Here is a 24430-nt window from a genome sequence, read left to right as displayed (position 1 = left end):
AGAGTGAGGTCTGAGCATGTGATTTATTTCAGAATACTAATGTCTCTTTGATCTCCTCTGCTTAAAAAACACCCTGCTGCACACACACACACACACACACACACACACGCACGCACACACACACACACACACACACACACACACACACACACACACACACACACACACGCACACACACACACACACACACACACACACATTTATATGGATGTACTCCCTGAAATAATGCTGTCCCTCACAAATTAGTACGGAACATGGCCCATTTATGCACCGACACGTGCACATACAAATTCACAATGCTAGATTCACACACACACACACACACACACACACACACACACGCACACACACACACACACACACACGCGCATGCACGCACACACACACACACACGCACACACACACACACGCACACACGCACACACGCACACACACACACATACACATACACCCACCCACACACAGAAGCACATACACACACACACACACACACACACACACACAGACACACACACAGAAGCACATATACACACACACACACACACACATACACACACACAAACACCCAAGCACACACAAACACGTACACTTACACACACACTCCTGCATCTAATCTACTTTAACTATCATCAAATCCGTAGAGATCCAATTACAAAGATAGAAGGGTATTTGTTTTTCTCTGCGCATCCTAAAAGACTAATTAAAGTTTTGTGTAAAGATGGAATTATTTGATATTAAACAAATGTCTTTTCATTTCTCTAATTGCCTCTCGGTTGTTTATTTTAATTTAGACTCCTGTGACTTTGAAGCTATTTCTAGAACGTGTTGATGCCGCCTGACTGTGGTGCAAGTTCAATCACGAAACACAATGCAGAACACTCATTCACCTATAGGCCGAGAGAGAGAGAGAGAGAGAGAGAGAGAGAGAGAGAGAGAGAGAGAGAGAGAGAGAGAGAGAGAGAGATGTCAATAATATTTAGGGCAATGGATAAAGACCTATCCTATCCAAGTCATTGTATAGGCTAGTCTCAGGAAATAGTTTGAATAACTCACCCCTTTCCCGACCATTATTGTTGGGAAACAACTAATTGTATTGTATTGTATTGTATTGTATTGTATTGTATTGTATTGTATTGTATAACTAATCGTCTTTGGTACCTTGTGTTCTAGACGTGTATCTTAAAAATTGCATCGTGAGTGGGAGGGAGACAGACCTATACAATTAAATTCAACTCGACTGACAATTCATTACCAGCAACTCCACGTAGCGCGGGCCCCCCCATGTGGCCATAACGCTTCACTACAGGACCTGTGACTGCTGAGGGGAGCGGGTAATGGGAGGAGCCTCAAAGAAGGAAGAGTTGCTAGTACCCAGGAGAAGGCAAACTAAAAGAGACGTAGTCGAATCTCTCTAGAGTCCCTGATGGCCTACCAGCAGTTAGTAAACCGTCTCAATAACAAGGGTTACAAAAACTGGCTAAAAGCGAGCCAGTGTCTTCTTGTCCTGACGGATGGTATAGTACCTTACATAGAGCATGAGATCAGGTCTTTCCACGGAGATGTACTCAATCAAAACCCTGGGCTACGGCGCCGCTGTCAAAGGGCTTGCAGCCTCAAAGGCAAGAAGGTAGTGTTACCTCAAGTACAAGTTTCATGTTCACTATTAATAAAGCGCCTTAATTGGTTTGCACCAAAAAAGTGCTATACCGATTATTTAACAGTAGAAGAGCTCACACAGACAATAATGTTCATTGGCTTGCACAACATGCTAACTATAAAATAGTATATATATATATATACTTTTTTTTTTTAAAGGCGCATACACAAGATCCTTAGACTGCTGATTTTATGTGAGGTCGTCTTACATAGTTGAATGTATTATTTTATAGGAGACTTTTTTAACTGTGTGTGTGTGTGTGTGTGTGTGTGTGTGTGTGTGTGTGTGTGTGTGTGTGTGTTTCGACCAGTTATCGTTTCTGTGTCCCCTCTGCTCTGAGTGGTCGAAGGTGATCCTATATTACCACAGACAGCCTGACGTCAGCACAGTGAACTGGGATAACTGCAGTCCGTCGCTCTGGAGTCAGGACCACTGGGAGCTGGCCAAGGTCGGTGGTGACCCCCTGAATACACGCTGGGCTCACGGACACATTCACACCGTTCCCATTCCACATGAAGCAGCAATTGTAATAGACCCTTGTCTTTTCAAATTCAAATTCAAAGAATTGTATTCTTCCGTTAGGAACCTTCACATGTGGAGGAGCAGCAGGGTGTGTCCATACCCAACAATAAACAAACACACGCGCACAGTACACACAACACTGCATAACACTTAAAACTTATCTTCACTAGTTTTAAGTGTTACGGGCAGCACCTGTGTTTGTCCTAGGATGACACCTCTGTGAAAACGTGCTGGTGTTTGCAGTTGTAATTGTTGTTGCATGGTGTAGGCCCACAAACTGCTTGGTTTAAAAATACCAATTTATCCCAAACTGATATTTCTTGAGTTGAAGTGCCCATGCACTGCACAGACTGATTCGGTTTCATACAGTTCATTTGTTTTGATTGTGGTGTGATATTTACACCCACTATAAGGTATATATTATTTAGATATTTCTTGTCTAGTCGAGTGAGGTCCTAAGGTGTAGATTTGTTCAGACCAGCGCTGAAGGTACACCACTGGCTGGGTCTGAAGGCTCACACAGGCTCCTCCCACTGCCTCGTCAGCAGCAGCAGACTGATGTCTGGCTGCTCAGAGACCACTACAAAAGATAACAAAATGCAGTTTATATTTACATGGTAACCATTTTCAATTTAACATTGTTACTTATGCCACATTCACAACATTTAGACTAATTATGCTAATCTATTCTTATATCCTATTTCTTTCTTATAATCAACACAACAATAGCCTATATATAGTATGAAGATCAGATAATATTTTATCTATTTAATTTAAGCAGTGGAGATCAAAGAGTCATTAGTATTCTGAAATAAATCACATGCTCAGACGTACACACACACACACACACACACACACACACACACACACACACACACACACACACACACACACACACACACACATACATTTCTCTCTCTGTTTGTGCACCTCTTCTTTATGTCTCTAATTATTCTCGTTCTTTTCATCTCATGTAAAACATCTCACTGCTATTGAATAATAGTGAGCAAACCCAACTGGGCTTTATATGTTGTGTTTCGTTAAAGCTTTTTGTCTGGGTGTTGATGAAGGCACAGAATACATGTATTTACATCAACGTACAAAGGGTTGGGACAAAGTTTGGTTTACTTTCAGTGATTCACTGGCTCGAGCAAAATTGGAGGAGACTTTTATACGACTGTATCCAGGTTTGAACTCAATCTCGTCAAACGCTTCTGCGGCAAAAGTTCAAAAGTAAGTAGGTGAAATCTGGAAAACAAGTTTACAATGACTCCTAGGACATGCCCATGCATGTGTGAGAGCAGCGTAGACACCGAGCTGTTCTCATTAAAACATTTAGACATTAAACATTAACCTTGGTTCCGCATTGGACCACCCATTCGTGGTGCTAACACCAGTTCTGAGTTCTAGTTTTTGCTTCTACTCAAAGAGTGGTCCACACAACAATGCTCATGTAGGGACGAGTATTAGACATCTTATGTCTGTATTTTTGTGCCTTTTAGCTCTTTGGCTTACTATTTTGTGTGGTGTTTGTCTTGTTGTTGAATTGTAGAGCACACTGCAGCACATTCCTAACAACTTACGTTGTATGGCAATTAAAGTATTGAATCTTGAATCTCTCTTTGTCTCTGTCTGGGTCTCTCTCTCTCTCTCTCTCTCTCTCTCTCTCTCTCTCTCTCTCTCTCTCTCTCTCTCTCACTCTGTTTATTTCTGTCTCTCTCTGTCTCTCTCCCCAGGCCTACATGCCAAAGGGGGCCTACAAGAAGAGTGCATTGCACCAGTGTGACGCCTCGGCTCTGCTCAACCTCCTCAACTTCTGTAAATGGTTCAGCGTGGACCCACAGGTGGTCCGAGAGGTACACACATGCCTTTGTACACAACTACCCACACACACACACACACATGAAAGCACACACAGACACACACACACACACACACACACACACACTTTTTGTTTACACACACATTTGTTATACATATATTTTATACTAACCCTTTTGATATGGTATCCCATATGGTATTATATTACATGATCTTCGTGTACACGACACATACATATATTATATAGCCACGGTGGCATGGCTATATATAATATATGCACTATGCAGACACTGTATATACAATATGAGCCTGTCCTGGTGGCTGCTGTGTGCTGGCTTCCTGTTACTCTGTGTTGTACTATCAAAGATGCCCAAATGAAAACCATCCACCATCATGAGCATCCCTAGAGTCGTTCAGAGGATTCCCTCACACAGAATCCCCAACGCTGCGAGTAGAGTGACACCTCGGAGATGGTGTCTGGTCGTGTGTGTGACCCTTCACCTCACCGGCGTGCAGGTGATCTGCTGCAGGAACGAGTTGATGCACTCCAGCGAGATGTGCATGGGCGACGACTGGATGGTACGCTACCGGGACGCTCTGATGAGGCTGCTGCACCTCTTCAACCACCAGGGGGTGCCGCTGGACAAGGCTATGCAGCAGATGGAGGAGGTGAGCAGGGGCATGTCCGGGTAGGGGTGAGTGGCTGGCCCGGGGGTGGCATATGAAGCAGTGATGGGTGGTTGCTTTCGTGTAAATGTGTCAAACCTTTCGGGTTTTGATACTTTTCATGAATGTTTGATTAATGTGCCAAAATGTGTGTGTGTGTTTCTGTTGTACTTGTCTGCCTGTAGATCTTTGCAGTAGATTGGTCAACATGCATCACCGGTTCAGACCGAATGGATGCCGCAGACGTTGGTAATGGTTTGCAGGTCGACTCGGCAAGCCATTGGGACATCACGGCTGTGTCCATCAGCCAATTGGAAGCTGAGCTGTTGGGAGAGAGGCTGCGGGAACTTCTGCAAGACACAGAATCCCAGGTAGGTGCAAAGCAACGAAAAAGACAAATAAATGCTTACTGAATTCTATGCTCTATAAACTCGTGGTACTTCTTAAACTATGCGTTGGGACCCAATGGGTCAACCACGACCTGCAAGGTGTGGCGTGCTTGGCAATGCACAGAACATAGCACTTTGAAAACACAGAAAAGCACACCGATATTGCTGGTGTGTGTGTGCTTGTGTGGCTGGGTCCAAAGTACACACGGAAGAGAGAGTGTGTGTGTGTGTGTGTGTGTGTGTGTGTGTGTGTGTGTGTGTGTGTGTGTGTGTGTGTGTGTGTGTGTGTGTGTGTGTGTGTGTGTGTGTGTCCCACACACTGAAATCATCTTCAGGGTCCTGTGATGAAAAGAAAAACCCCCTGCTCGGGGTTAAATATAATAATTTCTGTCGTCACCCTCTCACCTGTTGCTCTCTCTCTCTCTCTCTCTCTCTCTCTCTCTCTCTCTCTCTCTCTCTCTCTCTGTCTCTCTCTCCGTCTCTCTCTCCGTCTCTCTCTCTGCCAGGACGCTGAGTGTTTGCTGAGACTGAGGGACTTCCTGCAGGCCAACACAGATCTGGGAGAGCGTTTCTCCGAAGAGCTTCAAGCGATCCGCCCACAGGATGAAGCAGCAGCACTTTCGTCGTGACCCAGGGATGGGAGTGAAGTCATGAAGGTGAAGATAATGGACTGAACCATTTTTTTAAATTTGACATTGGGTAATTACAATTATTTCTATATGGAAAACTATTAAACTATTAAACAACTATTTGGCGGCCACCCAAAATGAACCACAGACCACCAAAGGAAAATCTCAGCCAACAAAGAATAATTCAGAAAACGGCTTAAATACGTGTTAATAAATTCAACATCTCGTCGCCTGTTTAAATGTCATTTTATTGATGGCAAAATTTCCCATGCAGAAATATGTGCTTAGAAATGTACTTAGTACTGTTCAAAAACACTTCCTGAACTAGCAATACTTTTAAAACCTTTATTGAAAACCTCTCACTGCTTTTCTTTTCTTTTTTGCTTTCTTTTTGCTTCAAAGATTTTCCAAAGATTGCTTTAATGAACAACATGGGAGTCGTAGCCCTAAAGGGGGGCTGTAATTGGCCGGTGACTTAGGGGTGATGGACACTTGGGAGCGAGCTAGAGAAATGGTATCTGTTGGCCTCAAGGACATATGCGATTATCACTTAGTGGCTCCAGCCCGACAGGAAGTGATGCTTCACCAAGAGCTTGTCAGAAGATCCAACAAACACCATTCATGGGGGCACATTTTTGGTGTAATTTTTGGTGTAAGCTAATAATTGGCGTCTTATTCATGAAAGAGAAGCATTAAACTACTAAAGTTATCAGTTTTGGAAGTTGTTGCCCTGAAGAAAGTGATGCAATATGTAGGTGACCAAGGACACTTGGGAGTGAGCTAGAGACGTTGGGTCTGTTTTATAGCAGAGGAGGGTATTAAAGACTACCAAAATGATTAAAGTGATGGTGAATGCCTTATCATGTTTTTTTGTAAAAGAAAGTAAACAAGAGAACCTATCATCCTCACCTGTCTCTTGAGTCCTCTGCTTTCGGGTCCACCTATCCACACCTTTCTGACATATCCCTACAGGAAGTGATGCAGTATGTGCACTTGGGAGCAAGCTAGAGACCTGGGGTCTCTTTTATATGGAAGACAGCAATAAGTAGTTGACCTAGGGGTCAAGGACACTTGGGATTGTCCTTGACACCACTTACTACATCTACCGCTACTACCACCACTACAAAGGCTAAAAGTATCATTACTACTATTGACTACTACTACTGCTACTTGTAGTACTACTACTGCTACCAGTACTATTACTGCTACTAGTACTACCACTACTATTGCTACCGGTCGGGAATGAAGAGAGTAAGCAAGAGAACCGATCATCATTAACCGTCTCTTGAGTCCTCTGCTTTGGGGTCCACCTATTGGGTCCACCTATACACACCTAAATCCCTACACAAAATCACCGCTATACTGTTGATACTGCAAGCCCGTTGTCGCCCGTCGTCGTTTCTGGGTCCACCCCCATCCTACTGGACCGGGAGAGGGACGGAGAGGACACGGTATGGTTCTGGAGCTCTGCCTGGACTGAGCGTTGTTTCACCAGGACCTTCGACTGGACATGGAGCAGTTTGATGAGCCTCTGTCCAGGCCCCACAGGGCAGAGCAAGGATGAACATGACTATGGAAAGGCAATTGGTCCCACTCAACGCCTTTCCATTTGCCCACAGTAAGCAGTTAAGTCAATTCAGACTAATTCATACAAGCTGTAAGCAGCTTGTATTCAATAAGTCAATTCAGACTATGTTATATTTTATGCTGTGACGGTGCTCAATTAACAATGCAAGTCAAAGTTTAAAGTGTCAAGTTGTAGTGTATTCACCTTATTCATATACCCCATACTTTATTCTGTATAGAACATGTTATATACAGGACACATGTGTATATGTTGTTATATCAATATGTAATTGTTTTTGTTCACACTTATCCTCAATATTAGCAAATATTGTAAAATGTGCGTATATTTTCAAGATTTAGGGGTAAGGTTAGTTAAGTTTAACAAGTGGTATCAGTTTTACTGATATGAATTAGAATAAAGTTGTCTCTTGTAGTTGGTTGTTGGTTGTTACTTATATAAGCTAACAAGATATCTTATATAATAAAGTAATATAATACATATTTAGTATGATCGTGTATATAATACAATAGTATTATTTTTGTTTGTTCATTTTTATATTTTATTATTTAAAAACTTATATTTTGAACTTACCTTGTGTTTTCAATCTCTCCAACTCTCCCTTTGACATCAATCCAAAATCAGCTGAGCTGCCACTTTATATAGACAGGTAATGGTCAATAGACAAGGCCTAGAGAGGCATAGACAAGTTACGCTTTTGTTTACAGTTTAGAAGACTCAAATATGGACTCTGAATCCACAGCAATAGAGAAACATATCCCTCTTACTTATTATTGTTCAACGTAGCCTTTTTCTCTTATTCAACAACATTGAATAAAATGGCATGAAGAGAACTGAATGGAATAGTGTTTGATGGGTTCACGTGATACGTTATGTTTACGTTGTCCAGTGTCCTGACGTTACCCTCATTTGTCACCTGTTATTAACCTTCCCTAAATCGAATAGTAATTTTAAAAATAAGTTTCATCAATATGACACTGTGGTCCCATTGCAAAAATCATACCTGGATCTGATTTAGGAGATCACATAAAAGGGACACAAACCACAGTTGAAAAGATGCGTTGTTCACACTGTTTTTGGGACATTTTTGCTTTTTTTTTTTAATTTGGCTGTAATTGTTTTAATCGGGCCAATATCAGATTCCAGTGTGAACTTGCCTGCATGTGCAAAAGAAGAACATCAGACATCCCAAGCAGCACGCGCGGAAGAAGACATGTCACTTGTAGCTCATTACTATGTCATTACAATGATAAGCGCTAATATTCCAAGGCGGTATAAATTATATCGCGGTCTAGATGTGAACAAATGCACAATTCCAATGCAAAATCCCCACTACATCATGATATAAAGGGAGAAAATATATCAATACACCATGACACGGCAGTATGTCTTTAATTCTTTATTTAGGACATGTGGTACGGAGCTGCTCCGCCCCTTGATTCAAGCAGTATCGCGATCATAACATAAGAGACAGTTTGACAGTCCGACGCTTTCTGCGAATTAAGAAATAACTTATCTTTACTCTCTGCTGATCAAATGAATAGCTCGGATATCAGGGGATACATGCAAAGGTTTGAGGACCAAGGATACAAAACATGGATCAGAACTACGATGATCTTGGAGTGCCTCAAAACGCGACTGGGCAGTTTCCTAGAAAACGAAACTGATGTTTTCCACAAAGCCTTGAATGGGAAAATCAAGCTGAAGGAAAAGATGTGCATCGTTCAGCCTAAATGCCATTTTATGAAAGTGCCAACCAAATCGGTAACTAAGTTCAGAGTGACATTTATTAAACTTTTGTTAAGAATAAGTAAATAACGACTTGGCATTAGACCGCCATGTCAGTTGTATTTTGGAATCAGCCTCCTGGTCCTGATGGGAACATCTACCTACCATTCAGAGGCTTTATTTAAAAGACAAAACGTAAATGAGAAATACTTTTGATCAAAATAATTTTGATCAACGTGATTTCCCGTCTCTTACGAGTCAATAGCAAACGAGGCCCAGTTATTCTAACCCAAAAAAAGAGCCTCCAAGTGGTTTGAAGGTGTGCCCTGATATTAACCCCTTATAATTGTATTGGTGCCCAAATTGCCCATGCATGTCTAATGCTAATTTATTACTTAAATCTTTAATTTTTTTCTTCACATTATTGTACAGAACATTAGTTTATATATTATTCATTCGTTTATTCATTCGTTTGTATATATACAGTATATATATATATATATATATATATATATATATATAGTATATATATATATATATATATATATATATATAGTATATATATATATATATATATATATATATATATATATATATATACTGCCATTTTGATCACCTTTAACTCTCCAAACCCTTACAGGCTCCTAATAAATTGTGTCCTTTGTGTGATGCTTGGAAACGGGAGATTTTGTCCAACTACACATCGAAAAATCCAATGGTGTATTGGAATAACACCACACCTTACCTGTGGCCTTCACATAAGTGGGAGGTGGCTAAGGTATGTATACCTCAAAATACCTGAACAAATGCTTTATAGTACTTACTTACTAGCTGTACTTTTATTTTAAGCTAACTCGAGGAAAACTTTCTTGTATGTTTTTAGCTCTATAATAACTGTACTTACCCTTGCTTTTGTATTAAAGCTAACTCCAGCTAATACTTTCTTTGTACATTTTTAGGTCTACATGCCCCGTGGCAATAATAAGCACCAGTCGGTGGATGACTTTGACATCTCTGCGTTCCTCACTCTCATGACGTACTGTCAACACTTCCAGAATTTTGTGAAAGGCCAATTGCTCACTCAGGTGCACACTCCTTCTTGTAGGATCTACCTGTAGTAACTCTTAGTCAAGACTAAGTTGTACCCATGGAGGGATAGTTGTGTTGTTGTACCATTTTTCGTTCCATGTCGAAACATTGACATGGGACCATTCCATGGGACCGATCATTGTATTGTTATCATTGCATTAGGGGGTCTAGGGGGCTAGGATGTTTGACTCAAAGGCCAAATGGTTTTGGATTCAAACCCCAATGTCCGCAGTCATCCTGGAACCAGATGCCCTACCCCTTATCTGCAACTGTATGATGATGAAAATAAATCACTTAATTCACAAATTCTCCAGGTGACTAATGTGAGGAACCAGATCATGCATTCTGCCAGCTTTGCGGTGAGTGCTGAAGATTTCCAGGAGTACATGAGTCGGATCAAGGCTCTTGGGGAAGCGTTAGGAAAAAAGGTCCCAGAATTCCAGAGCTTTTCCAAGGACATGGCTGAGGTAGGTGCCGCTGGTGCTCTGTGCCATGTTCAGTTTCCCATCAAAAATTGGTAATGCACCCTCCTACACTTAGCCCCACAATTTAATGAATTCTAACTTGACGCCTCAGTCTCTAAGTTTGTGAGCATGCACAGTGGAGTGGAAACACTGAATTCTGGTCAGGGCAGTTTGTATGCGCTTACATTGGTCAGACAACTCAAAGATACAGCTATGGGAGCTGCTAAAGACTCGTTTGGGATATAATGGAAGTGGTTAATGGCCAACTGCTCAATTACTGAACGTGTCTACACCACCAGAGGCGATGAGTTGAATGATGAGAAAGAGCAGAGAATAAAACACATTTTTTATAACCCCTCAACAGATTCAGAACATTGATTTCAACTTGCAGTTTGGGAACATAGCTCAAGCTTCGACAAACAAATATGATTTACAAAGTATTCTGAACATGGAGTTGAAGATTATGAAGGACAAGATGGAGTATCTATCTCAATCGTATGATGAAGACAGAGAGAACATGCTCACGGTAGGGCTCGCAGAGTAACACATGCATATGTACAAGTATGGAATTGAATGATGAGTCGTGGAGTAAGTGTTTGTGTGTGTGTGTGTGTGTGTGTGTGTGTATGTCTCTCTCTCTCTCTCCAGTCAGAGGAGCTGCAGAAGGTGAAGAGCTTTTTGGATATGAACCATGACCTCCAGGAGAAACTGAAGCCCCAGTGGGAGAGGCTGGCAGCCGTGCAGGCCCAGCACGGGCAGCAGATAAACACACTCACCGATAGAGTGGACGAATTGGAGAAGCACACAGTCGCCACTGACGGTAAAAGGAGAATCGTTTTAAAAAAGCAGAGATACATTGTAATTTAGTGTATATATATATATTTATTTTTTACAGTTAGCATTTTGTTAAAAAGCTAAAGGTTACAGCTCCGCTTTTAGATAAGAATCATCATAGTGAGCGAGTGTCGCTCTGATTGGTTGGAGTAATTTGAACGACGTAAGGCCGCGGCCATATTTGGACATCCATTGCGGCCCGGCCATGGCCAGACTAATATTCAGTGTGAAACACACACTTGAATTTCAGGATGGTCTCATAAGGATAACTAAATCGTCCTAAATATTAAGGATTCGATCATTCTTCTTATCAGAATGGAATGGTCTGAATTCAGCACACATAAATGCTTTCCAAAGTTTACCTCAAGAGGGTTAATGGTAACCATGTGGACATGTATTCTGTTGTGTAGAGGAGTTCAGCTGCGAAACCCTCATGTACAAAAACCGTCTTATGGAACGCGCCAGAAAATACAAATGGGCTGATCCAGTCTTCTCTGAACGAGACGAAAGTACAGGTAAACACGAGACAATTCTGGTAACATTCCTATGAATGCCACTAACCAATGGCATTTGTAGAAACTATTGTTACAAACATCTGAAAATATGTTTCACAAATATACATTTCACAGGGCCATACATTTATGACTTAATGGTTAATGTGATTACCCTACAGGGTTCAGGGGTCAGGTAGAGGTCAACGGTGAGACGTTCCTGGGGTCACAGGTGTGTAAGTCCAAGCCACAAGCACACCAGGCAGTGGCAAAAAAAGCCCTGCAAGAGCTGGCCCCTGCGATAGCCAATGAGGAAGCAGCTTTGAGTCAAGCGGCCCAATCACAGACTGTTTTACAAGCAGGTAACCGCTCTCTTTGCCGCTCTGTTTGCTTCTATAGACAAGATAACATTACGGTGATAGTAGCATTAGCACAAGATAACATTATGGTGATCTCTACTCTGATTGAGAAGGAGTGTGACTGTTCTAACCGTGAACCCTGCTCCTCTTCCAGGGCCCTCTTTCTTCGCGGCAGTGACGGTGTCCCTTGCCGTTGACGTCTCCCCAGATAAGGGTGGCTCAGTGGAGTGTGTTTATGAGAAACTAGTCTCTTTGTTTGGACTGGGAGCTGCCCCTACAGGTTGGGTAACACGCCTTTTCTCACAGCAGTGCTGCTATGATACATCAATGTCTGTCATCCGCTCACTAAATATTCCCTTTTAATCTACCCAGGTTTGTCCAATAAGGAGAAGGTACTGCAGTACTGTACCAGGCTGGATGTCCCGCCCCCAGTGGAAAGGAGCTCAGCCCACAGCTTTGTCCTGAGACTCAATGGGCAAATTACCTTCTATGACTTGGGTGCGTAATGGTGGTGGCTCGTTTGCGAACAAATCAGTTCGAACGAACGACTCTTTAAAACGAACAAATCGACTGATTCGCTCTCGTTCGTCGTTGTTCGTCTCGTTCGTTCGCCGAGACTCGACTCCCAGCTCCACCCGCTAGTCGCTGAGTCGCGCTGACTCGCGAGTCGCCATTCGTTCACTGACTGTGTTTAGCGGTGAAGACTCAAGGACTGAGAAGTCACGAGAGTCAGCCGGGCAACAACATCCCGATTCCGAACATGAAGCAGCTAAAAGGAACTTAGTTAATGTTGTGTTGATTGATGACCATTTGCACCATTGCACGATCGTGATTCGTTTGAGAATGAGAACGAGGGAGGAGCTGAGTCTGACCAACTCGGCTGAGAACGTGCATTCGCGATTCGTTTGAACGAGAACGAGGGAGGAGCCGAGTCTGACCGACTCAGTGACTGAGAATCATGATTCACCGCTACCGGAAATGTGAATGAACGAACAAATGAATGAACGACTCCTCTTGGCGAACTGACCAACGCGAACTGATTCATTCAAACGAATAATGAAATCCACCACTAGTGCGTAAGCCTGTGTCAATTTTACAATGAACACCAGTAATAACATTTGTACTTTAATTTTTTTTTCCTATTTGTGGAAATGAACCTCTTGGCTCACTCCACTTCGGGATGTGGTCAACTGGTTTGGAGAGTGAGACGAGGGCAATTACAAAAATAAGTTTTATTCACTTCCCAAAAACAAACCAAACAATAAATAAACATAAAATAAATCAATGGTTCCAAAAATACAAATTAACTTTTTTTTAAAGATTTATTTTTTGCAATTTTCAGCTTTATTATAGAGAGAGACAGAGAGGAAAGTGTGGAAGACAGAGGGGAAGACATGCAGTAAATGACCCAGGCCGGATTCAATCCTGGGTCTCTGCGATTAGGACTGTGCCTAATATATGGTATACGCCTTAGCCCAGTGCGCCACCTGGGCACCCACAAATTAACATTTGAAAAGAATAAAAGAAAAACTGTTAGCAATTTTCTACCTGAAATACAGCATAATTTAGCCTAACAGGAGGGTGTAAGTAGTGGCCTCACGTCTAGCCACCTCTTCCTTACCCTCCCAAACAAACAATGCGACACCCCTTAAATAGGCCACCTAATTAGTCACAGGTGGACCAATCAAGGCCCATTAGACCATACCATGTGTCAGGGGGGACCATTTCAAACATAGCAATCGAACCGTCCTGTCACTGGAAGTGAGAAAGGTTTCACTTTCTCACACTATTGTTGGTTGATTCTTGTCAATTTTGTACCGTTTGTAAAAAAAATCAAGGTTGAAAGCACACGGCCGTGTCGGGGTGACGGGATATAATGTTTTTTTACGTTCTTGTCCAAATGTCCAAATGGTCCTATTTGAAGACAGACACAGCCTGCTACAGTCACTCTCCATGTGCTACGCCATGTTAAAACAAGTTTGTTCTGTTGTGGTACAATTGATACAATGGAATTCGGACTCCATATAGGACACACTCTGTTAACACACCAACACTCGTCAATTTTCACCTTTTTTATGGCAGGGATAAAAATATATGAAAAAACATGATATTTGTTGCTTCAACTAGCCTTTCTCCACGATGGGTTGAGGGTCCTGTTTGGTTTCCTCTGCAGAGGGGTCCAGCGGGAAGGCGGAGACAGAGCAGCAGGCAGCGAGGGCGGCCCTGGAGGCACTGTGCGCGGTATTGGACAAGGCCGCCGTCCTCAAAAACAACCACAAAGGAGCTCTGCAGGAGCTGCTGGTGAGATTCAAGCAGCCGGGGCGGCCGGGGTACTGCGTGATGGAGGTCCCGGGAGGCCACGGGGACAGGGTCACATGGCTGCCAGGAGAAGACCCCACGGGGGGCCCGGCAGAGGGGCGGCCCGACGGCCCGACGGTTGAAGGCACCCAATCAAAGACAGTTTTACAAGCAGGTAACCGCTCTCTTTGCCGCTCTGTTTCCTTCCATAGACAAGATAACATTATGGTGATCTCTACTCTGATTGAGAAGGAGTGTGACTGTTCTAACCGTGAACCCTGCTCCTCTTCCAGGGCCCTCTTTCTTCGCGGCAGTGACGGTGTCCCTTGCCGTTGACGTCTCCCCAGATAAGGGTGGCTCAGTGGAGTGTGTTTATGAGAAACTAGTCTCTTTGTTTGGACTGGGAGCTTCCCCTACAGGTTGGGTAACACGCCTTTTCTCACAGCAGTGCTGCTATGATACATCGATGTCTGTCATCCACTCGCTAAATATTCCATTTTAATCCACCCAGGTTTGTCCAATAAGGAGAAGGTACTGCAGTACTGTACCAGGCTGGATGTCCCGCCCCCAGTGGAAAGGAGCTCAGCCCACAGCTTTGTCCTGAGACTCAATGGGCAAATTACCTTCTATGACTTGGGTGCGTAATGGTGGTGGCTCGTTTGCGAACGAATCAGTTCGAACGAACGACTCTTTAAAACGAACAAACCGACTGATTCGCCGCTCTCGTTCGTCGTTGTTCGTCTCGTTCGTTCGCCGAGACTCGACTCCCAGCTCCACCCACTAGTCACTGAGTCGCGCTGACTCGCGAGTCGCCATTCGTTCACTGACTGTGTTTAGCGGTGAAGACTCAAGGACTGAGAAGTCACGAGAGTCAGCCGGGCAACAACATCCCGATTCCGAACATGAAGCACTCCTCAGCTAAAAGGAACTTAGTTAATGTTGTGTTGATTGATGACCATTTGCACCATTGCACAATCGTGATTTGTTTGAGAATGAGAACGAGGGAGGAGCTGAGTCTGACCGACTCGGCTGAGAACGTGCATTCGCGATTCGTTTGAACGAGAACGAGGGAGGAGCCGAGTCTGACCGGCTCAGTGACTGAGTGCAAACTGATTCATTCAAACGAATCATGAAATCCACCACTAGTGCGTAAGCCTGTGTCAATTTTACAATGAATACCAGTAATAACATTTGTACTTGAATTTTTTTTTCCTATTTGTGGAAATGAACCTCTTGGCTCACTCCACTTCGGGATGTGGTCAACTGGTTTGGAGAGTGAGACGAGGGCAATTACAAAAATAAGTTTTATTCACTTCCCAAAAACAAACCAAACAATAAATAAACATAAAATAAATCAATGGTTCCAAAAATACAAATTAACTTTTTTTTAAAGATTTATTTTTTGCAATTTTCAGCTTTATTATAGAGAGAGAGGAAAGTGTGGAAGACAGAGGGGAAGACATGCAGTAAATGACCCAGGCCGGATTCAATCCTGGGTCTCTGCGATTAGGACTGTGCCTAATATATGGTATGCGCCTTAGCCCAGTGCGCCACCTGGGCACCCACAAATTAACATTTGAAAAGAATAAAAGAAAAGCTGTTAGCAATTTTCTACCTGAAATACAGCATAATTTAGCCTAACAGGACGGTGTAAGTAGTGGCCTCACGTCTAGCCACCTCTTCCTTACCCTCCCAAACAAACAATGCGACACCCCTTAAATAGGCCACCTAATTAGTCACAGGTGGACCAATCAAGGCCCATTAGGCCATACCATGTGTCAGGGGGGACCATTTCAAACATAGCAATCGAACCGTCCTGTCACTGGAAGTGAGAAAGGTTTCACTTTCTCACACTATTGTTGGTTGATTCTTGTTAATTTTGTACCTTTTGTAAAAAAAAATCAAGGTTGAAAGCACACGGCCGTGTCGGGGTGACGGGATATAATGTTTTTTACGTTCTTGTCCAAATGTCCAAATGGTCCTATTTGAAGACAGACACAGCCTGCTACAGTCACTCTCCATGTGCTACGCCATGTTAAACAAGTTTGTTCTGTTGTGGTACAATTGATACAATGGAATTCGGACTCCATATAGGACACACTCTGTTAACACATCAACACTCGTCAATTTTCACCTTTTTTATGGCAGGGATAAAAATATATGAAAAACATGATATTTGTTGCTTCAACTAGCCTTTTTCCACGATGGGTTGAGGGTCCTGTTTGGTTTCCTCTGCAGAGGGGTCCAGCGGGAAGGCGGAGACAGAGCAGCAGGCAGCGAGGGCGGCCCTGGAAGCGCTGTGCGCGGTATTGGACAAGGCCGCCGTCCTCAAAAACAACCACAAAGGAGCTCTGCAGGAGCTGCTGGTGAGATTCAAGCAGCCGGGGCGGCCGGGGTACTGCGTGATGGAGGTCCCGGGAGGCCACGGGGACAGGGTCACATGGCTGCCAGGAGAAGACCCCACGGGGGGCCCGGCGGAGGGGCGGCCTGACGGCCCGACGGTTGAAGGCACCCAATCAAAGACTGTTTTACAAGCAGGTAACCGCTCTCTTTGCCGCTCTGTTTGCTTCCATAGACAAGATAACATTATGGTGATCTCTACTCTGACTGCGAAGGAGTGTGACTGTTCTAACCGTGAACCCTGCTCCTCTTCCAGGGCCCTCTTTCTTCGCGGCAGTGACGGTGTCCCTTGCCGTTGACGTCTCCCCAGATAAGGGTGGCTCAGTGGAGTGTGTTTATGAGAAACTAGTCTCTTTGTTTGGACTGGGAGCTTCCCCTACAGGTTGGGTAACACGCCTTTTCTCACAGCAGTGCTGCTATGATACATCGATGTCTGTCATCCACTCGCTAAATATTCCATTTTAATCTACCCAGGTTTGTCCAATAAGGAGAAGGTACTGCAGTACTGTACCAGGCTGGATGTCCCGCCCCCAGTGGAGAGGAGGTCAGCCCTCAGCTTTGTGCTGAGACTCAATGGGCAAATTACCTTCTATGACTTGGGTGCGTAAGCCTGTGTCAATTTTACAATGAACACCAGTAATAACAACATTTGTACTTTTACTATTTTTTTTTCCTATTTGTGGAAATGAACCTCTCGGCTCACTCCACTTCAGGATGTGGTCAACTGGTTTGGAGAGTGAGACGAGGGCAATTCCAAAAAGTTTTATTCTCTTCCCAAAAACAAACCGAACAATAAATGAAAAAGTAATAAATCAATGGTTCCAAAAATACAAATTAACATTTGAAAAGAATAAAAGAAAAGCTGTTCCTAGCTGAAATACAGCATAATTTAGCCTAACAGGAGGGTGTAAGTAGTGGAGGGTGCAAGGTTGAAAGCACACGGCCGTGTCGGGGTGCTACATTCACTCTCCATGTGCTATGCCATGTTAAAACAAGTTTGTTCCGTTGTGGTACAAATACGATGTGGAATTCAGACTCCATAAAGGACACACTCTGTTAACACACCAACACTCGTCAATTTTCACCTTTTTTATGGCAGGGATGAAAAAGGTACGAAAAAACATGATATTTGTTGCTTCAACTAGCCTTTTTCCACGATGGGTTGAGGGTCCTGTTTGGTTTCCTCTGCAGAGGGGTCCAGCGGGAAGGCGGAGACAGAGCAGCAGGCAGCGAGGGCGGCCCTGGAGGCGCTGTGCGCGGTATTGGACAAGGCCGCCGTCCTCAAAAACAACCACAAAGGAGCTCTGCAGGAGCTGCTGGTGAGATTCAAGCAGCCGGGGCGGCCGGGGTACTGCGTGATGGAGGTCCCGGGAGGCCACGGGGACAGGGTCACATGGCTGCCAGGAGAAGACCCCACGGGGGGCCCGGCGGAGGGGCAGCCTGACGGCGGTCACGGATACGAGGAGGTTGAAGGCGCCGAGGAGGGGGCTCAGGATGAGATTGTGACCCCCATAAAACGAATGATGATGGATCGTTCTGACCCGCCCAGCAAAATGTCAAAGGTTCTGCCGTCGACCGCTGGAAGTGAGCAACCAGGTAAGCAGGGTTTAAGAGCGATGGTTTAATGGGCCTTATTCACTTGGTGGTCGTCTTGGTTCCGTTTTGTTTCTAAACACTAGCTGAATCTCACATTCAGTTCCCCCACCCAGCTAGCATTTAGATCCAAGATGGCCGCTTGGTAAAGAACATGATGATGATGATGATGATGATGTTGAGGCCGTTTTTGAGCAGTTACAGCTTCTCCACCATTTCAGATGGGGGGCGGTTCTCAGGCTCCGTACAAGTGACCCTACAGGTTGACCTCCAACCCCACCAGGCCGCTGACCAGGAGGGGGCAGTAGGAGCTGCCTACAGTGACCTGATGAAAGCCTTGTCTCTGAGCCCTGCATCTAGTGGTACCACACACACACTGACTGACTCACTCACTCACTCACTCACTCACTCACTCACTCACTCACACACTTATAATGTGCTTCTTACCGTAGGTGAAGAGAAACTGGCAGTTCTGGAGTTCTTCAGCCTGACTCAATGCCCCCCCCCTGTGGAGAAAATAGACCCGAGCTCTGATGGAACGTACAGCTGTTCCCTGAGAATCGATGGGAAACTAACCTTCCAAAGTCTAGGTGAGTTCAGGTTGCTATCGATAAGCATTTTGCATCCACATCCATAATTCAGAACTGTGTCTCACAATATATCTATCTTTATTCCCTGACCCTGGGATACTCATCGCACCCTATTAAATATAAACTCAAAGTATGGTTTGTTGTGTTCCCAATCCTGTGCTCTTTCAGAGCGGACGTCCACCAAAAAGGAGTCAGAGTCTCTGGCAGCCCAGAAGGCCTGGGCACACCTGGAGGGGCTGGAGACTGTGAAAGACCTCAAGCTTCCTGGTTAGAACGGCGCCTCTGCTGGCGGTTTGACGAAACAACACTACTGCTCTGACTCAGCTGTTGTAATCTGCTCTCAGAGTTCGCTTTTTACTCTAGAATGTTTACATTTTGGATTTTGACGTACGGTTGGTGATAGCTTAAAGGGAAATACCGGTCAGTAATCAAACAATATTAGCTGTCACTCCTGGCTTCGCAAAACATACGTTAAAATTTGTCAAAATCACTTCCATGTACTGATTCTGCAAAATACTGATTCTGCAAATGAGTATGGATGTATGGAGTATGGAGTATTGTTCACGCAAAGGCAGAAACAGTACAATGAAGGAATTGGCCCTTATTTACCCTAAAGTGGTTTTCTTTGTTTCTCTGAAATCCAAGGTGAGGTTAAAGGCAGACTGCAAAAGGTGGCGGTCAACCTTGGGAACATCGGTGTGCTGGTGTATCCTACCGTAGACGCTGGCACAGTTACAGGTCAGTGATGCTTACTTAAAGGGGTGGTCTGTCGATTTTGGTTTCAGAAGTCCAGATTGTTTTTGTAGAGACTTTTTGTATATTCGTTTTTTGCTCTTGTGCTCAACCTCAAATTAATGAGGTTGTTAACCTAGAATTATATTATATTAATTAGGGATGGGATAGCTTTTTCAAACTTTTAAGCCGATGTCCTTGTTCCAGATGGGGGGCGGTTCTCAGGCTCCGTACAAGTGACCGTACAGGTTGACCTCCGACCCCACCAGGCCGCTGACCAGGAGGGGGCAGTAGGAGCTTCCTACAGTGACCTGCTGAAAGCCTTGTCTCTGAGCCCTGCATCTAGTGGTACCACACACACACACACACAAACACACGCCCTCCCACGCACACGCACACACTTTTAATGAAAGTTTACTGTTATGTGGTTCTTCCATAGGTGGAGAGAGACTGGCCGTTCTTGAGTTCATGCAACTAACTAAATCTTGCCCCCCTGTGGAAGATATAAAAATAACATCAGATGGTACTTACCAATGTGCTCTGAAAATCGATGGCCCGTTCATCTTTCAAAGTCCAGGTGGGGATATCTCTGTCTCTCAACCCTGTGTCTGTCCGTCTGTCTATCGAGAGCTCACTAACCACAACGCATTCTCTCACACCGAAGACGCACTCGAAAAGCAACTACAATGATGCAAAGACACTTTGCTCATCTATGTGAGGATAAATGGCTAACCAGACCCTATCCTCCTTCCCTTCAGAGCGCACCTCCACCAAGAGGGAGGCAGAGAAGCTGGCCGCCAGGCAGGCCCTGGTCCACCTGGAGGGGCTCCTGAGGGCCAACCGCCGGCCCCTTCCTGGTAAGAGCCCTTCGGTTGCCGTCTTCCTATTGTTTGTTTGCGCATTGAAAGAAAAGGGTAAGAAACGCGATGCTTGAGTGTGTTCACACGATACATCAATCAGGAATAGATCACCGTCACTGTAACAATCACTGTAACCCGTCACTTTAACCATCACTGTAACCCGTCACTTTAACCATCACTGTAACCCGTCACTGTAACAATCACTGTAACCCGTCACTTTAACCATCACTGTAACCCGTCACTTTAACCATCATTGTAACCACTCACTGTAACCATCACTGTAACCCGTCACTTTAACCATCACTGTAACCCATCACTTTAACCATCATTGTAACCAGTCACTTTAACCATCACTGTAACCCGTCACTTTAACCATCACTATAACCCGTCACTTTAACCATCACTGTAACCCATCACTTTAACCATCACTGTAACCCGTCACTTTAACCATCACTATAACCCGTCACTTTAACCATCACTGTAACCAGTCACTGTAACCATCACTGTAACCCGTCACTTTAACCATCACTGTAACCCATCACTTTAACCATCACTGTAACCCGTCACTTTAACCATCACTGTAACCCATTACTGTTACGGTTACCTTGACAGGTCACTGTAACACTACACCGTAACAGGTCACTGTAACGCTCCACTGTAACATGTCCCTAACAGTGTAACCTGTCACTGTATTGCATCCCTGTAACATACCACTGTAACACCTAATTGTAACCCCTCGCTGTAAAATGTCACTGTCCATTTGACAGGTCACTCACATGTGATTTAAAAGCCCAACCATAACATGTCACAGTAGCGCGTCACTGTAACATGACCTGTAACGCCTCAAGCCACTTCATTGTTTTCCAGTGGGGGACAACTACAAGAGCCGGCTCCAGGAGCTGCTGATGGCCGGGCTGGGGAACACAGTTCCGCCAGTGTATTCGGCCGTCGACGCCAACGACCCCCGCCACACATGATTGGCGCACGTCCTCGTGAAGGGGAAGCGGGCATAGTCCTTTTTGTTTTGTTCTGCCAGTGTGAAGTTTGCAGCTTCATTACGTAACGCATTGTGGTGGTCCGTGTAATCATGGGGGGCTTCACTAATTAACTAACCATCATCGTATATTCACTTGTTGTATGCGTTTATTACAAATCTGCATGAGAGCAAGAATACTATGGGTATAGTGTTTCTTTGCATTCCTTTGCTTAAAAAAGGTGATATTTATAATTTCTTCCGTTTTTTTCTTTCTCTTATTGCTGCACTGACTTGTCACTTTTTACAATGTAATGAATTCTGTCTGTATGTGTCTGTTCATACCTTCCTAAATCTTGTTATGATATAAATGAACTGTATGTGTATAGCAATGCCACAGTCCACCTAGGTGACTTTTAATGTGCTCCCCCAGACAAGAACGCAGGATGGTGGTGTTGGAGACAAGTTTGTAGACAATTATACATGAGCTGGTGATCCATGCTGCCATACTGAAGATCCCTGAGTGTGTGTGGTGATGGCTGGTTCAAACTGTGAACAGTGACTGCTCAATGTACAAAGGTGTGCAGCCTCACCCAGCCCCAGAGTCCAATCAGTGCGACTCGGGCCAGGTGAGGCTGCTTAAACCAGCCATCATCCACACACACTCCACAATGTGTTAAAGGTGCCATGACATGCCACCAGTTGTGGTGTGATTAGCCGTTACAAGCCGTTTTGGAAATCTGCCCCTTATGGTGTCATAAGGGGCAGAAAGTGGGCGTGTCCACCTAGATGTGTGCTGGATAGATCAGTCTATCAGCCTACCCAGTGGACTGCAGCAAATGTTGCTCATCTACTACTACTATCTATCTGTCTGCTCATCTACTACTACTACTATCTATCTATCCGTCACACCTGTGACGTCTTAAGGGGGTGTTTTCCAAAACGGCTTGTAACGGCTAATCACACCACACCTGGTGGCATGTCATGGCACCTTTAATTAATGATGGTATAATGTTTGGGTGGGTTTTTGCTGATGCCACCAAGACACAATGAAGTCAGGGGGACAGCTTGATCAAATCCCAGCTGAAAGGTTCTGGGTTTGATCCCTGAATGTCTTCAGCCTCATCTGTAGGCCTCCATTAGCCACAGTACCTGCTCCATAATGACCTGTCTCTGTATTCACTGTCAGACAATTAGGATCAATGTGGCTCGCATGTAATGGAAATACTCCAAAAAATTGTATTTATATCTATACATATAGATAGATAGATAAGATATCCTTCATAACTTTCCTGATTTTACGTTGTATTTTGTTTAACTTGGTATTCTTTGCTTAGTTGCAGTAAAACCATGGTCTTTGCTGATGATTGTATTTTATTGCTGTTTCTTTCTCAGACACAATAGGCCTATAAATGTATGTTGTTTGTGTAAAACAAAGGCTTGTATGTGAAAACAACTACTGTTGCTGACTTCGGTATCAGCCAATAGTAGCTCATGAATACCTGTATCGGGAAGGGAATTCCCTATCACTGCACCCCATGTTTGAGAGGATATTTTTTCTTAAAGGGGCTATTGTGGACAGAACCAGGCAATGATTGAATACAGGGGCACACTCACACACTATCCTCACAACCCAAACACGCAGTGAGATACACATGTTTTCAGACACAAGCCCAAGAAACACAGCTGCACTCGGCTTGTAAGTCGTTTCTTTTAATGATAACCGGAGAGCCAAGAGACATCTCATTGGGGATACAAGCAGAACAGCGACGGTCATCCAAAGTGTACGGATGACAGCATGACCTCACCCAATGCTCAGAGCAGTGGTGATGAGTTCATGCTGCCATCCAAAGTGGATGGATGGATGGATGACACAAGCCACACAGGCCTCATTGAGAAACATTTGGCGGGTCAGGGGTCGTGTTTCAGCTCGTCGTTTGGGCTCTGCGGGTCCTCCACCACTGTGATGTCCTCCTCATATGCAGCCCGGACCACAGGGAGAAACTGGAGGAGCAGGCACAACAAAGCTTAACACATGGGCCAGGTTAAACATGAATATAAATGCGCTGGTGTGTGTGGATGTTGATTGTTCTTTTACTCACAGAACATGATGTGGGGCTCTTCAGGAAGTGTTTGTACTTCATGGGCGGTTGAGGAATTCGGGGGAAGAGAAGCTTCGACACCCTGAAACACACACACACACACACACACACACTCATCGTACACTTAGCAAGAGGAAAACAAGTGCCCTATGTATAGCCTTTTACCACTTCCCTGTGTCGTACTTTCTGTGCGTCTTGTTTGAGGAAGTTAACTATGTGTGTGGCCTTAGAGAAACGCTTTACAGTTTTGTTCTCATCTGTGCACTCATCACTCACCATAAATTCACCACACACACACTGAAACACACCCACACAAACACACACACACCCCAACTCACTGTAATCCACCTTTCTTGCACTGTAGGTCTTTTACATGATTTTCTTATTATCTGTATCCTGTTTCTTTTTATCTTGTGGGGGGACGGAGTCTTATAAGCATGCTGGGGTTGACGTCCCTTTCCTGCACTTGTATTTCTGTTCTTTTTTTAACATGTAATCTGTCATTGTGCAAATAAATAAACTTAACTTAAACCAAATCATCTAAAGCGATACACTCCCTTGTTGGGTCAAGTTCAACTGTGTGTCAGATATGGATCTGTGGTTAAAAGTCACAGAACACTGAGGGAGAGCGAGAGAAAGAGTGTGTGT

General features: G+C 44.2%; 3 protein-coding genes across 4 annotated transcripts in view; 2 read left to right on the top strand and 1 right to left on the bottom strand.

Annotated features, from left to right (window-relative positions):
- Positions 1 to 1381: 1381 nt before the first annotated feature.
- On the top strand, positions 1382 to 6467 carry LOC311360528 (uncharacterized protein CXorf38-like). 2 transcript variants are annotated; one of them, XM_084480609.1, is made up of 7 exons: positions 1382 to 1627; positions 1968 to 2105; positions 3916 to 4035; positions 4517 to 4669; positions 4852 to 5037; positions 5562 to 5711; positions 6087 to 6467. In XM_084480609.1, exons 1-6 carry the CDS (start codon positions 1424 to 1426, stop codon positions 5682 to 5684), a joined length of 924 nt encoding a protein of 307 aa, XP_084336735.1. In that variant the 5' UTR covers positions 1382 to 1423; the 3' UTR covers positions 5685 to 5711; positions 6087 to 6467. The 2 variants fall into 2 exon arrangements, with proteins under 2 accessions (XP_084336735.1, XP_084336734.1); XM_084480608.1 differs by having other exon boundaries at positions 5562 to 6467.
- Positions 6468 to 8734: 2267 nt separating this feature from the next.
- On the top strand, positions 8735 to 23044 carry LOC311360520 (uncharacterized protein). Its single transcript, XM_084480596.1, has 25 exons — positions 8735 to 9033; positions 9638 to 9775; positions 9957 to 10082; positions 10401 to 10553; positions 10915 to 11076; positions 11199 to 11370; positions 11795 to 11899; positions 12058 to 12237; positions 12389 to 12514; positions 12607 to 12732; positions 14408 to 14707; positions 14826 to 14951; positions 15044 to 15169; positions 16771 to 17070; positions 17189 to 17314; positions 17407 to 17532; positions 18124 to 18528; positions 18747 to 18887; positions 18978 to 19115; positions 19284 to 19382; positions 19761 to 19853; positions 20055 to 20195; positions 20287 to 20424; positions 20606 to 20704; positions 21575 to 23044. Exons 1-25 carry the CDS (start codon positions 8806 to 8808, stop codon positions 21682 to 21684), a joined length of 3984 nt encoding a protein of 1327 aa, XP_084336722.1. The 5' UTR covers positions 8735 to 8805; the 3' UTR covers positions 21685 to 23044.
- Positions 23045 to 23200: 156 nt separating this feature from the next.
- The window catches only part of LOC311360526 (uncharacterized protein), a 4234-nt gene continuing 3004 nt past the window's right edge, over positions 23201 to 24430 (bottom strand). Inside the window, exons 8-9 of the mRNA XM_084480606.1 lie at positions 23783 to 23864; positions 23201 to 23684 (exon numbers count right to left, since the gene is read on the bottom strand). Coding sequence (XP_084336732.1) covers positions 23592 to 23684; positions 23783 to 23864 — 175 coding nt within the window. The 3' untranslated portion in view covers positions 23201 to 23591. The remainder of the gene's footprint in view (positions 23685 to 23782; positions 23865 to 24430) is intronic.

Source organism: Micromesistius poutassou, assembly GCF_964030765.1.
Source record: "Micromesistius poutassou genome assembly, chromosome: 16".
Classification (NCBI taxonomy): Eukaryota; Metazoa; Chordata; class Actinopteri; order Gadiformes; family Gadidae; genus Micromesistius; species Micromesistius poutassou.
Note: the sequence above shows the minus strand (reverse complement) of the source record. Positions and strands in the feature narration are given on the sequence as shown.